Raw genomic sequence first — 15,195 nt, 5'->3', positions numbered from 1 at the left:
CAGGCGCACAAGTCTCAAGCACGTGCTTCTCACCAGCACCTACCACACCGCAGACTGCGATACAGACCACTCACTGGTAAGCTGTGAGATCCGCCGGATGCCACCAAGATGAAACATATAGAGAAGCTCAAAGAATTTGCCAAGTCCTTCGAAGACGCCCTCTTTGCAGAACATCCACACGGCACAGCCACCGAAACTTAGAACCACCTTTGCGAGACCATCCAAACATCAGCACTTGCTATCTTCGGAAGAAAGACCTTCCGGAGCTGCGACTGGTTTGATGCCAAGTCCACGGAGTTGACCCCCGTCATTGAAGCGAAACGAGCCGCCCTTGCTGAATACAGGCGTTCACCAAGCGAGAAGACTCTCCAAGCACTTAGAACAGCTCGGAGCAAGGTGCAGCAGACAGCAAGGAGATGCGCCAACGAATACTGGCAGGAGCTCAGTCACGACATCCAGACTGCAGCAGAAACGGGAAACATCAGAGATATGTACGAGGGCACCAAGAAAGCTCTAGGACCAACCCAGAGCAAGACAGCACCCCTCAAATCCAGCAGCGGAGAAGTGATCACCGACAAGGGGAAACAGATGGAGAGATGGGTGGAACATTACTCGGAGCTGTACTCCAGAGAGAACAGTGTTGCCACCTCGGCACTTCACGCCATCGAACCTCTACCCATCATGGAGGAGCTAGATGCCGAACCAACGCTTGAAGAACTCAGCAAGGACATCGACAGCTTGGCCTGCGGCAAAGCCCCCGGGAATGACGGCATCCCCCAAAACCTCATCAAGCGCTGCAAGTCCACCCTCCTGCAGCCGCTACACGACACCATCTGCCAGTGCTGGCGGGAGGGCGGCGTCCCACAAGACATGAGAGATGCCAAGATCGTAACCCTTTATAAGAACAAAGGGGACAGGAGCGATTGTAACAACTACAGAGGCATCTCCCTCCTAAACATTGTGGGCAAAGCGTACGCCAGAGTCGTTCTAGTACGCCTCCAACAGCTATCTGAACGTGTCTGCCCTGAGTTACAGTGTGGATTCCGTGCAGAACGCTCTACAGTGGACATGAACTTCTCCCTCCGCCAACTTCAGGAGGAGTACAAAGAACAACAGAAATCCCTCTATATTGCCTTCATAGACCTAACCAAGGCCTTCGACCACCTGGTAAGCCGGGACGGGCTGTTCAACATCCTCCTGAAGATCGGATGCCCCCCGAGGCTACACAGCATGATCAGATCCTTCCATGACGACATGAAGGCAACCATCCAATACGAGGGCAGCATGTCCGACGCCTTTGACATCAAAAGCGGCGTGAAACAAGGCTGTGTCCTTGCACCGACACACTTCGGCATCCTTTTCTCCCTTCTCCTGAAACACGCTTTCGGGACCTCGACCGAAGGAGTGTACATGCACACAAGATCAGACGGCAACTTGCACAACATCGCAAGACTCAGAGCAAAAAACAAGATACGCAAGACCACCATCAGAGATATGCTCTTCGCAGACGACGCAGCAGTCACCTCGCACTCTGAGCAAGACCTACAGCGCCTGATGGACAGATTATCTCAAGCCTGCCGGGACTTTGGGCTGACCATCAGTCTGAAGAAGACAAATGTGCTGGGCCAGGATGTGGAAACACCACCCGTCATCACCATCGACAACTGCCAGCTGAAAGTGGTCCACCAGTTCACCTACCTCGGCTCCACCATCACCGACAACCTGTCTCTGGACGCCGAAATCAACAAACGCATCGGCAAAGCTGCAACGACACTGGGACGACTGACCACCCGCGTCTGGGAGAGCCCCAAGCTGACCACCACAACCAAGATGGCAGTGTACAACGCCTGCACCATCAGCACTCTCCTGTACGAGAGCGAAACATGGACAACCTACGCCAAGCATGAGCGGAAGCTGAACAGTTTCCACATGCGCTGCCTCCGCCGCATCCTTGGCATCAGCTGGAGCGACAAGGTGCCCAACACTGATGTCCTTGAGCGCGCCGGCCTCCCGACCATGTACACGATGCTCAGGCAACGCAGACTGCGCTGGATCGGCCACGTGCGCCGTATGGAGGATGGTCGAATCCCCAAGGACATCCTTTACGGTGAACTTGCCTCTGGCAAAAGGCCTCGAGGCCGCCCACAACTACGATACAAAGATGTCTGCAAGCGTGACATGAAGGCTCTGGACATCGACACAGAGAGATGGGAGGACATTGCAGCTGACAGCAGCAGCTGGCGCAGCCTGCTCCACAAGCAGCTGAAGGAAGGCGAGGACAAGATCACGAACCTGGCCGTCGAAAAAAGAGCCAAACGAAAGGAAAACAAACAAAGAAACCCTGCTGCAACCAGCCACATCTGCTCCGTGTGCAGTAGAGACTGCCACTCCCGCATAGGACTCACCAGCCACAAACGACGCTAACCTAACCGCAGCACCACGAACTCCTAGAGCGCAGTATCCATGGTCGACTCCGGCCGTAGGAGGCCTACTATCTTTCTCTCTCTCTCTCTCTCTCTCTCTCTCTCTCTCACACACACACACACACACACACACACACACGTTATTGCCATCTCTTGTTTTTGTTGATATATTGTTGTTGTTGTTGTTGTTGTTGTTGTTGACTGTGGCGATGGGAGTGTTCCTTCTGTCACTATGGTGTGCAAAGTGAAGTTGAAGTCAATGGTAAATTTGTTTTTAGTTATTTTTTTCACGCCGAATGCACTTACCAATGTAACGTTACTGCTGCTGCACATGATGACGGGGATGGTGACGATGGTCCCTACCGACATGGGGTACCTAATAGTAATAGGTAATAGTAACATACTATTACAGGATGTTTGAAGTAACCCTAACATTCATATATAACGTTTTTGATCAACAATATTTAATGTATATATATATATATATATATATATATATATATATATATATATATATATATACAATATATATATATATATATATATATATATATATATATATATATATATATATATATATATATATATATATATTTTTTTTTACAGATCCCAGTGTCTCTTTCATGTATTTTTTTCTGCCATCATCGAAATATTTATTTATCTATTTGATACACAGCAAGCCAAGGTTTTGTATCCTTTATCTATATCTCCGACGCCCCACCCCCTCACCGTAGTCTTCCTCTCACAGCATCCACTTCAATCCTGCTGTGGGGCACACATATGTATCAGTTCCATCCCTATTCAGTCACATCGCTTGTTCGCTCCATCTCAGAGCACCACGCTGCATCCTTTCAATTCCTCCCCAGCTGTCACACCCTCACCAAAACTTCCTTTATCCCAGCTTGACACACCACATGCTCTTACATCGATCATTTATACTGCGCATATTCGTGATCACTATGCAACACTCCACATCCATGCCTCCGATGCTTATGATTAAGTTAAGATAATTTAGTCACTTCATCCATCCCTTGCAAAATATTACACTCTCATACTCTCGGCCCTAACTTTGTTTGTTTTTCAAAATCATTTGTCTCCTCTCTTGCTTTTTTTTATATATATGTACCCTCCTCGTCACTATACTCACTTGAAGCTTTATCTCGCAAATTCATATACAATTTACTGTTTCCTGCAGCATGCTCTTGTTTTCTTCACTCCGCTCGAGAATCGAACCCTGGACCTCTCGGTTTGAGCACGCGCGCTAAACACTGTGCTACGGAGCTCCGTAATGTATGTGTGTGTGTGTGTGTGTGTGTGTGTGTGTGTACAGCTTATATGGAGCTAATGTACTACTTCCGGCACCAAAAATGGGTGCATTGCTTTCCTAATTTAGGCATGCCATTTCCATTCTGTTATCACGGTGTGTGTGGCACGCAGCACAGACATGGAGAGGGGAGGGCTGATTTAGAGTGGGAAATCGCATATGAGCTTACTATGAAGAAAAAAAAAAATAGTGTGTCTAAAACAAGGGTTCTCAACCAGGGGGGAATTTCAAGGTTTCAAAGGGAGAATTAGGTTCAGAGATTGGCAGACTCAGATATTTGGTATATTGATCTTTGTATTGCCTTCAAGCTCCCCAGGTTGGCACTAAACGCAAGATGCATCGGTTACCTGCTGCAAGCAGCCTGTCGGACCGTTTGGTCTACCACAAGCTCCTGAAACGTAAGGTTCAAAATAGCTTGCCCATAGACAGGACAGCAACACACGCTCGCCTTAGGCCTCCTGCACTGAGTACCCCCCCCCTCCCCCCCGGTAAAGTGACGACGCTGCACCCCCTCCGGCAGGGAAGGTGTGCACCTTTTGAGTCGGGCAATTATGGGAAGGGGGAATGACATTCTGACATGGTGAAAAGGCTGCATTGGGCAAAAAATATTGAGAACCACCGGTCTAAAAGATTAATCATTTTTACGCCATTGATCAGAGAACTGGCGAGACGGTAATGATATGAAGAGTGCAGGGATGTGTTTCGCTGATATTTTTTTCCCCCGGTTTTCTTTTTTTTTTCTTTTTTTTTCTTGTAATGTTGTAGGCGAGCGACGTGAAGCTCAGATCTGGCGAAAGAGAGAGAGATAAAAATAAAGGACGTTGTGACTACCCAGAGATAAATGCTTGACTTTGACGAGCCTACACGGTACAAATATTATAGTAATAATACATATGTATATTAAAATGTTAGTGGCTTACAAACATGCCAAAATAGTATGCAGGTGTTCTTTCTTCAATATCTGGGTTATATTTATTTATGCTTACTTTCGTTTATAATATATTAATCATGATTTTATCCCCTGGTTGCTTGGTTCCCTTGTCTGTGGTGCTGCTGTGAGTGTAGTCTGTCCCACGGTGCTGCTGTGAGTGTAGTCTGTTCACGGTGGTGCTGTTAGTGTAGTCTGTTCACGGTGGTGCTGTGAGTGTAGTCTGTTCACGGTGGTGCTGTGAGTGTAGTCTGTTCACGGTGGTGCTGTGAGTGTAGTCTGTTCACGGTGGTGCTGTGAGTGTAGTCTGGCACTGTCTAGGAATATTTCGGCTACAAGAATAAATAATGCAACTGTACCTCAAGGTTATGTTGGGATCACACATCTGCGGTTTTGTTCTGCGACGGTTGGCGATTTTGAAAATGCACGAAATCGTGGGAGCATCGCTATTGTCTCTGCGAGTTTGCCTCTGTTTCAATTCACAGCAACATGGCGAGGTAGGGTCGTTCGCCTATACGCACACGAGGGCGACAGGCAAGGGGACGTCGAGGTGAATCGTGCGTGAATGCGCGCGACTGTACGCAGAGGAGCCCAATTTTGAAAATGAAACCCGTTGCGACGGATCGCGATGAACGCAGGGCCTGGCGACTATGCGCGACCGCCCCTCGTCTAGCCGCTCGACGACGCTCGACGTCGCACGCATGGTCGAGAAAACGTCGAGGGCGCGTCGCTGTACGACCCATAATAGGCGGGCAATATCGCGCTCTCTCTACCATCCATCCCCCACACAATATATATATATATATATATATATATATATATATATATATATATATATATATATATATATATATATATATATATAGATATATATATATATATATAGACCCACACCTCCCCCCCCATCCACACACACTAACCAGTAATTAATCTTGTCACCCTGCATATCCCGACGCTCTAACGCTAAGGTTATTATTTCGGCTGATCAACCTTATAGACTTTTAATATGGTAAAATAATCCCCATCTGGCAACGCCGGTTGCCAGATTTGATAGTCGGTTAGTAACAAACACCCAGTGCTTCATGTAAGTAGTAGCCTGTGCTACCCTCCCTTGCTGTCGCTGATATTGCTTTATTTTTTCTTGCTTCTAATTTAGCAGTTCTTAACCTGGGTGTCGTGATCGCCTGGGAACAAAGTAAGTTGTTTTGAGGAATATTGGATTTTATTCGTATGGTGTAAGGTTTTCTACATGTTATACCGTATCTACAACTTCTGTAATAAATTGTAAGTGGAAAGAGTTTTAGTCTTTAATAATTTGCTAACAAGCTAATGAAGTAGTCAAGAGAAATACAATATAATTTTCCTGTGTACTCTAGCTAATAATTTTACTGTGTACACTAGCTTATAATTTTGCATTTTGTTAAACCAGGCTATTATTTTGCATTTAGGAATACTATTCTATTATTTTGTATTCATGAACACTAAGCTATTATTTAGCAGTTAGGAATGCTATTGTATTATTTTGCATTTATGAATACTAAGCTATTATTTACCAGTTAGGAATAATATGCTTGTGGCGTGTGGCAGGACAGTGTGAGTGCAGGCGAGCGTCGCTCGCCAACGGTTTTTCACACCCTCCCGCTTGCTCGCTGCCATCTCGCTCTCCGAAGCAGCGTCTCTGCCATACGCACGATATACAAAGTCGCTCGCACATACGCTCGCATACACCGCGGCCCCTTGCGTTTGACGAGGGTATGCGAGCGCATACTGCGATGGTCTCTCGCTTAACCGTGCGAATAATCGTGCGATTTGGCCAATATCGCAGACTTCTGTGAACTTTTTGAACATTTCAAAATGTTCGCGCGACGGGCCGGCACCCGCAAGTCGTGCGAACTTTACCGCGCGACTATTGAGACTAATCGCAGGGACGTCGCTACGATGTCGAGCGTATATGCCGATTTCGGAAATTTCCAAAATCGCCAACCGTCGCAGAGCGAAATTGCGGATGTGTGATCCCAGCATTAGGCGTTCTGTTTCGTCTCTACCAGTCCCCACGGCGCCCCCCTCCTCACAGATGATGCCCATATATATACAAGGACCGTGTCCACCCTCGTATTGAGTAAAATCTCATATGTTGAGGGATTTTTACACACGGCCAGCCGTTTTGGACAAGTGGAGTCAATGGCTCTTCGTCTCATCTACTCCCCTCCTCTAATTGAGTCTTCTATCTTTTTAATTTCCTCCCCAATGTTGCATCTCTTTTTATTTTCTATCGCTGTATCCATCCTGACTGCCTTTCTGAACTTGCTAACCGCATGCCTGCCGCCCCGCTGCATTCGACTTTTTGTCCTAGTTCATCCCTATACTGTCCAAATCATTTATACAAGAGTTAACCAGCACCTTCGTTCTTTCATCCCATTCACTGGTAAACTCTGGAGCCTTCCTTCGTTTGCATTTCCTTTTGCCTACGATCTGACCTCTTTCAAGGGAGGAGTATCAAGACACCTCTCCATCCGAAATTGACCTCTCATTTGGCCACTCATATCTATTTTATTTCATAGGAGCAATGTTAGTGGGCTTATATATATATATAAATATATATATATATATATATATATATATATATATATATATATATATATATATATATATATATCTATATATATGTCTAATTATGAAATTTACATTTCTGCCAGACCTCGTGCCTAATCTAGTCTCCGGCTCGCCACAAAGTCTTTCATTTATAGAAAATCTCAAAACCGTGCTTTCTAACTCTTCCCGTGACTTCTGGCATCTAGCCAAAACATCTCCTCCAACTTCACTTCTTCATCTTTCCTCCACTCCTCAGTCCTGACGGCAACACTGCCGTCTCATCTATCTCTAAGGCTGAACTCTTCTCTCAAACTTTTTCTAAAAACTCCACTCTGGACGATTCTGGGCATATTCCTCCTACTCTTCCCTCCTCTGACTCCTTTATGCCTGTTATAAAGATTCTTCAAAATGATGTTTTCTATGCCCTCTCTGGCCTCAATCCTCAGAAGGCTTATGGACCTGATGGAGTGCCTCCTATTGTCCTTAAAAACTGTGCCTCCGTGCTGTCACCCTGCCTGGTCAAACTCTTTCGCCTCTGCCTGTCAACATCTACCTTTCCTTCTTGCTGGAAGTATGCCTTCATACAGCCTGTACCTAAGAAGGGTGACCGCTCCAATCCTTCAAACTACCGTCCTATTGCTTTACTTTCTTGTCTATCCAAAGCTTTTGAATCAATCCTTAACCGGAAGATTCAAAAGCACCTTTCCACTTCTGACCTTCTATCTGATCGCCAGTATGGGTTCCGCAAGGGGCGTTCTACTGGTGATCTCCTAGCCTTCTTAACTGACTCTTGGTCATCCTCTCTTAGCCGTTTCGGTGAAACTTTTGCTATTGCGCTGGACATATCAAAAGCTTTTGATAGGGTCTGGCACAAATCTTTGCTTTCTAAACTACCCTCCTACGGTTTCTATCCTTCTCTATACCTTTATCTCCAGTTTCCTTTCTGACCGTTCTATTTCTGCCGTGGTAGACGGTCACTGTTCTTCCCCTAAATCTATTAACAGTGGTGTCCCACAGGGTTCTGTCCTATCTCCCACTCTTTTTCTGTTGTTCATTGATGATCTTCTTTCTAAAACGAACTGTCCTATCCATTCCTACGCCGATGATTCCACTCTGCATTACTCAACTTCTTTCAATAGAAGACCCACCCTTCAGGAACTTAATGACTCAAGGCTGGAGGCTGCAGAACGCTTAGCCTCAGACCTTACTATTATTTCCGATTGGGGCAAGAAGAACCTGGTGTCCTTCAACGCCTCAAAAACACAGTTTCTCCACCTATCCACTCGACACAATCTTCCAAACAACTATCCCCTATTCTTTGACAACACCCAGCTATCACCTTCCTCAACACTAAACATCCTTGGTCTATCCTTAACTCAAAATCTCAACTGGAAACTTCATATCTCATCTCTTACTAAATCAGCTTCCTCGAGGCTGGGCGTTCTGTACCGTCTCCGCCAGTTCTTCTCCCCTGCACAGTTGCTGTCCATATACAGGGGCCTTGTCCGCCCTCGTATGGAGTATGCATCTCATGTGTGGGGGGGCTCCACTCACACAGCTCTTCTAGACAGAGTGGAGGCTAAGGCTCTTCGTCTCATCAGCTCTCCTCCTCATACTGATAGTCTTCTACCTCTTAAATTCCGCCGCAATGTTGCCTCTCTTCTATCGATATTTCCACGCTGCCTGCTCTTCTGAACTTGCTAACTGCATGCCTCCCCCTCCCATGGCCCTGCTGCACTCGACTTTCTACTCATGCTCATCCCTATACTGTCCAAACCCCTTATGCAAGAGTTAACCAGCATCTTCACTCTTTCATCCCTCACGCTGGTAAACTCTGGAACAATCTTCCTTCATCTGTATTTCCTCCTGCCTACGACTTGAATTCTTTCAAGAGGAGGGTATCAGGACACCTCTCCTCCCGAAACTGACCTATCTTTCGGCCACCTCTTTGGACTCTTTTTTTAGGAGCAGTGAGTAGCGGGCTTTTTTTTTTTATTAATGTTTACTTTTTTTTGTGCCCTTGAACTGTCTCCTTTGCTGTAAAAAAAAATATATATATATATATATATTTTTTTTTTTTTCCCTCGAGCTGCTTCCTTTGCTGTAAACAAAAAAAATACACTTATCGTTAACAGGTTAAGATTGGATGATGACTACCGAAATATTAATGACACAGCTGCCCAATGAAAGCTGCTACGATAAATAAGCAAGAGGTGAAGAAAATAATATTTTGCCTTATAGCAAAGTTTTGTAGTCTCCGATTCGAGGAAAAGAAACCCCCAGCACCCAATAACGTTCCTGAGAATGGGACTTGTGCTGGTGTAAATAGAGTTCTTATTAGTCTTCTATAGAGGTATTGAGGGATTAATGCTGCTCGCTGGACCGTATCGCTTTTGTGCTAAGGTCCAGGTAGGCTTAGGAGGAAGGAGGATAAGAGAAGATAGGAATTGGGTTGATGAAGAAAGAAATTGAGTAAAAGGTAGGAAAATATAGTAGGGAAAGAGAAAATGGGAAGAGGGAGATGGGCAAAAGAGAAGGTGAAAGATTGTAGATGAATGGAAATGGAGGAATATAAGATGTAGGAAAGTTATAATAAAGGGAAATGGAAAATAACATGCAGGAAAGGTAGAATGAAAAAGGAGGACAAGAGATGGTAAGAGAATGGAGATAGAGAAAAAGGAGGGAGTTTGAGGGAAGAACAAAGTAGGAAAGGTAGACAAGCAAGAACAGTACATAAGAGAAGGGAGGGAGGGATAGACATGGTGATAAAGATGGAAGGGAGATGAAGATAACGAGAAGATAGGAAACCCATAAGAAGAAAAAGAAATGAATGAAGAGTGAAGGTAAAAAATGTTGAAGGAGTGAGAGTGAGAAAAATAGAAGATGAATAGAAGAAAATATGAAGAGGTTTGTCATGATGATGATAGAAACACTTAAAAAGAAAATAAATGAATGAAAAGAGAGGGTAGAAAAGATTAAAGGAGGAGAAAATGAAAACAGAACAGGAGATATGACACGAGCATGGATTTAAGTCTTTCTTACATTTTAAACCTTCTTGCATTCAAACCTTCGCGAGACTTAGTGAGTAAATCGTCTTAAGTGTTCCACAAAGGGATTCGATGCGGAACATGGAGAGTAGCATGGTTTGGGTTAGGGCCCAGTGCTCTTCATTATTTACATCAATGATGTGTATGTTGGAATCAATAATCGCATTAGTAAATTTGGAGACGACACAAAGATTGGTAACTCGATTCTCACTGACGAAGACAGACAAAGCCTCCAAGAGGATTTGCATAAAATTTCAGCGGGAGATGCCCATTAATATGGACAGGTGCCAGGTCCATCAAGTTAGAACAAGAAACAAGAAGATCGATTATGAAATGCGCGGCGTCAAACTCAAAAGCGTTCAATATGTCAAGGACCTGGGTGTCAAAATCGCGTGAAACCTCAAATTCTCACAGCTGGAGTAGGTAGGAAGACACCTACCGAACGGGCGCAAGCCACTCCCGGTGAGGAATATATGGGAGGTGAGAAGGGAGCTGAAGCTATCCAAAGACCCTTTCCATGTCCTCACTAACCGTTTCCCTATTGTCTCACCAACACCGGAGAGTAGTTCAGCATGCTCTCTAAAGACAGATCCTCTCTTTATCCACACCACACTACATTCACACAACGTATACACCTTTTCCCAAAATTAAAATTTCAAAATGGCGCACCTACATCAAGCCTCGGAGTCCCCACCTGGGGGGGGGGGGGCCACAAATTCCCCCAGGGAGGACTCCCCTTCTCGCTGCCGACCCGAGAGGTGTCTTGATAACTCCTCGAACCTCTTTCTTCTCAATTTCTGCAACATTCGCGGTCTTCGCTCTAATTTTCATTCTGTGGAACACCATCTCTCCTCCTCTAAACCTCACCTTCTCTTCCTTACCGAAACACAGGTTTCTGAGGCTACTGACAGCAGTCTCTACTCTGTTCCCTCCTACTATCTCTATCCTAAATTTCAATCCAAAGCTGGATGTTGCGCCTACGTGCGCAACGACATCACTTGCTCTCGTGCCCACAACCTTGACTCTTCTGAATTTTCCACCATCTGGCTAAGACTTCATTGTCATTCTATTACTAAATACATCTGTGCTGTTTATCTCCCACCTAACTCTACCAACTATGTAAAATTCTTTGACTATTTGAATTCTAAAGTGGAGCACATCTTGACCCACTCTCCCTTCGCTGAAATCTCCATCCTAGGAGATTTCAATGTTCACCACCAGCTTTGGCTTTCATCCTCTTTCACTGACCATCCTGGTGAACAAGCCTACAACTTTGCTATCCTCAACGACCTAGAGCAGTTGGTCCTGCACCCTACACGTATTCCCGACCGTCTTGGAGATCGGCCCAACATTCTAGACCTCTTCCTTACCTCAAACCCTTCTGCTTATTCTGTCAAACTGTTTCCGTTGGGCTCCTCCGATCACAATCTTATTTCTGTATCCTGTCCTATCGCTCCTGTACACCCTCTGGACCCACCGAAGAGGCGATGCTTCTGGCATTTTGCTTCAGCTCGGTGGGACGACCTGAGGATGTACTTTTCCGATTTCCCGTATAATGATTATAGCTTCCAGGATAGAAACCCCTCTGTGTGTGCTCAGCGCATCACAGAGGTGATTGTCTCTGGAATGGAGGCATACATTCCTCGTTCTTTCTCTACTCCTCACGCTAAAAAGCCTTGGTTTAATCACGCTTGTTCTCGTGCTGTCAATGATAGAGAGGTAGCTCACAAAAGGTACCAGAGCCTTCAAACTAATGCTAATTATGAACTTTACATTTCTGCCCGAAATCGTGCCAAATCTATTCTCCGACTAACCAAAAAGTCTTTCATTAATAGAAAATGTCAAAACCTTGCTTTCTCTAACTCTTCCCGTGACTTCTGGCATATAGCCAAAAACATCTCCTCCAACTTCACTGCTTCATCTTTCCCTCCACTCCTCAGTCCTGACGGCAACACTGCCGTCTCATCTATCTCTAAGGCTGAACTCTTCTCTCAAACTTTTTCTAAAAACTCCACTCTGGACGATTCTGGGCATATTCCTCCTACTCGTCCCCCCTCTGACTTCTTTATGCCTGTTATAAAGATTCTTCAAAATGATGTTTTCTTTGCCCTCTCTGGCCTCAATCCTCAGAAGGCTTATGGACCTGATGGAGTGCCTCCTATTGTCCTTAAAAACTGTGCCTCCGTGCTGTCACCCTGCCTGGTCAAACTCTTTCGCCTCTGCCTGTCAACATTTACCTTTCCTTCTTGCTGGAAGTATGCCTTCATACAGCCTGTGCCTAAGAAGGGTGACCGCTCCAATCCCTCAAACTACCGTCCTATAGCTTTACTTTCTTGTTTATCTAAAGCTTTTGAATCAATCCTTAACCGGAAGATTCAAAAGCACCTTTCCACTTCTGACATTCTATCTGATCGCCAGTATGGGTTCCGCAAGGGGCGTTCTACTGGTAATCTCCTAGCCTTCTTAACTGACTCTTAGTCATCCTCTCTTAGCCGTTTCGGTGAAATTTTTGCTATTGCGCTGGACATATCAAAAGCTTTTGATAGGGTCTGGCACAAATCTTTGCTTTCTAAACTACCCTCCTACGGTTTCTATCCTTCTCTCTGTACCTTTATCTCCAGTTTCCTTTCTGACCGTTCTATTTCTGCCGTGGTAGACGGTCACTGTTCTTCCCCTAAATCTATTAACAGTGGTGTCCCACAGGGTTCTGTCCTATCTCCCACTCTTTTTCTGTTGTTCATTGATGATCTTCTTTCCAAAACGAACTGTCCTCTCCATTCCTACGCCGATGATTCCACTCTGCATTACTCAACTTCTTTTAATAGAAGACCCACCCTTCAGGAACTTAACGACTCAAGGCTGGAGGCTGCAGAACGCTTAGCCTCAGACCTTACTATTATTTCCCATTGGGGCAAGAAGAACCTGGTGTCCTTCAACGCCTCAAAAACACAGTTTCTCCACCTATCCACCCGACACAATCTTTCAAACAACTATCCCCTATTCTTTGACAACACCCAGCTATCACCTTCCTCAACACTAAACATCCTCGGTCTATCCTTAACTCAAAATCTCAACTGGAAACTTCAGATCTCATCTCTTACTAAATCAGCTTCCTCGAGGCTGGGCGTTCTGTACCGTCTCCGCCAGTTCTTCTCCCCTGCACAGTTGCTGTCCATATACAGGGGCCTTGTCCGCCCTCGTATGGAGTATGCATCTCATGTATGGGGGCTCCACTCACAGCTCTTCTGGACAGAGTGGAGGCTAAGGCTCTTCGTCTCATCAGCTCTCCTCCTCATACTGATAGTCTTCTACCTCTTAAATTCCGCCGCAATGTTGCCTCTCTTTCTATCTTCTATCGATATTTCCACGCTGCCTGCTCTTCTGAACTTGCTAACTGCATGCCTCCCCCCCTCCCGCGGCCCCGCTGCACTCGACTTTCTACTCATGCTCATCCCTATACTGTCCAAACCCCTTATGCAAAAGTTAACCAGCATCTTCACTCTTTCATCCCTCACGCTGGTAAACTCTGGAACAATCTTCCTTCATCTGTATTTCCTCCTGCCTACGACTTGAAATCTTTCAAGAGGAGGGTATCAGGACACCTCTCCTCCTGTATTTGATCTTCCTTTCGGCCACCTCTTTTGCTTTACTTTAGGAGCAGCGAGTAGCTGGCTTTTTTTTATTATTGTTTTCTTTTTTTGTTGCCCTTGAGCTGCCTCCTTTGTTGTAAAAAAAAAAAAAAATATATATATATATATATATATATATATATATATATATATATATATATATATATATATATATATATATTATATATTTATATATATATATATATATATATATATATATATATATATATATATATATATATATATATATATATATATATATATATATATATATATATATATAGATAGATAGAGAGAGAGAGAGAGAGAGAGAGAGAGAGAGAGAGAGAGAGAGAGAGAGAGAGAGAGAGAGAAAATATCCATATCACCGAGATATCCACTCAGGCACTCAGTCTCAGCTTCTCACTCGTGTGAGGAAGGAATGAGGGACATCATGAGGGACTAGTCAGTAACAGTACCGATCAGTCTGGTACCAGTACCGTACCGTATAGCTGGTACCGTTAGTACCGGTACAGGTACCGGTACTAACTACTACTATAGTCTGTTTCATTTCATCTGTCTACCAACAAAGCGGGTATTTGGATGGATGTGGCTCCTGCGCATTTCTAATTCGTGAATACATGAAAATCAACTATTGTAATAGACATTCAAGCTTACTTTTCAATGATATATTTGAATGTTTATGAATACAAAATACAGCTCAGTCGTTTGCATCGATAATCTAACATCTAATATCATGCTCGAATGATCAATGTTTTTTTTCGAATTCATTGAATGAAAGCTCATTTCAAGTATATTAAAAGACACCTGGCTTTGCAAGTGCAATTAAAGTGTATCTTAATAATTTACTGCATGTAAATAACGATTAATTATCGAAATAACTTGAAATATTAAATAATAACTGTTGAATGCTTTGCTAGGCTATTTCAATTATTAAGCTACCCAAGTTATTTACATGCAACACATCAAAATTATTTATGCATAGACACTTGCAGAGTAGTATGTCACTTTATGTACCTGAATGAGATGAAGTATGGATATCTGAAAGGCTCTAGGTCGTTCGAGTATGATCAAACTATACTGTATGATATACAAGTTGTTCCTTCTTGTGCTTGTATGGTAGATTATCGATGCAAATCGGCACGTTTTCGGTTCATATGAGATGACTTGAGGGTTTTTTGTATACAAAAACATTCAAATATATCACTGAAAATATACAGTTGATCATCGCGCAGTCACTCTAACAATGCGC

At 44.3% G+C, this 15,195-nt stretch overlaps 1 protein-coding gene across 1 annotated transcript in view; it reads left to right on the top strand.

The window, feature by feature from the left end:
- The window catches only part of LOC126995286 (uncharacterized), a 2,435-nt gene extending 11 nt beyond the window's left edge, over positions 1-2,424 (top strand). The window contains exons 1-2 of the mRNA XM_050854774.1: positions 1-83; positions 233-2,424. The exon at positions 1-83 is cut by the window's left edge and continues 11 nt beyond it. Coding sequence (XP_050710731.1) covers positions 1-83; positions 233-2,424 — 2,275 coding nt within the window. The remainder of the gene's footprint in view (positions 84-232) is intronic.
- The last annotated feature ends 12,771 nt before the right edge of the window (positions 2,425-15,195 follow it).

The sequence above is a fragment of the Eriocheir sinensis genome, chromosome 7, assembly GCF_024679095.1.
Source record: "Eriocheir sinensis breed Jianghai 21 chromosome 7, ASM2467909v1, whole genome shotgun sequence".
NCBI classification, from domain to species: Eukaryota; Metazoa; Arthropoda; class Malacostraca; order Decapoda; family Varunidae; genus Eriocheir; species Eriocheir sinensis.
The sequence above is the reverse complement of the archived record's forward strand: the minus strand, read 5'-3'. Positions and strand labels throughout refer to the sequence as shown.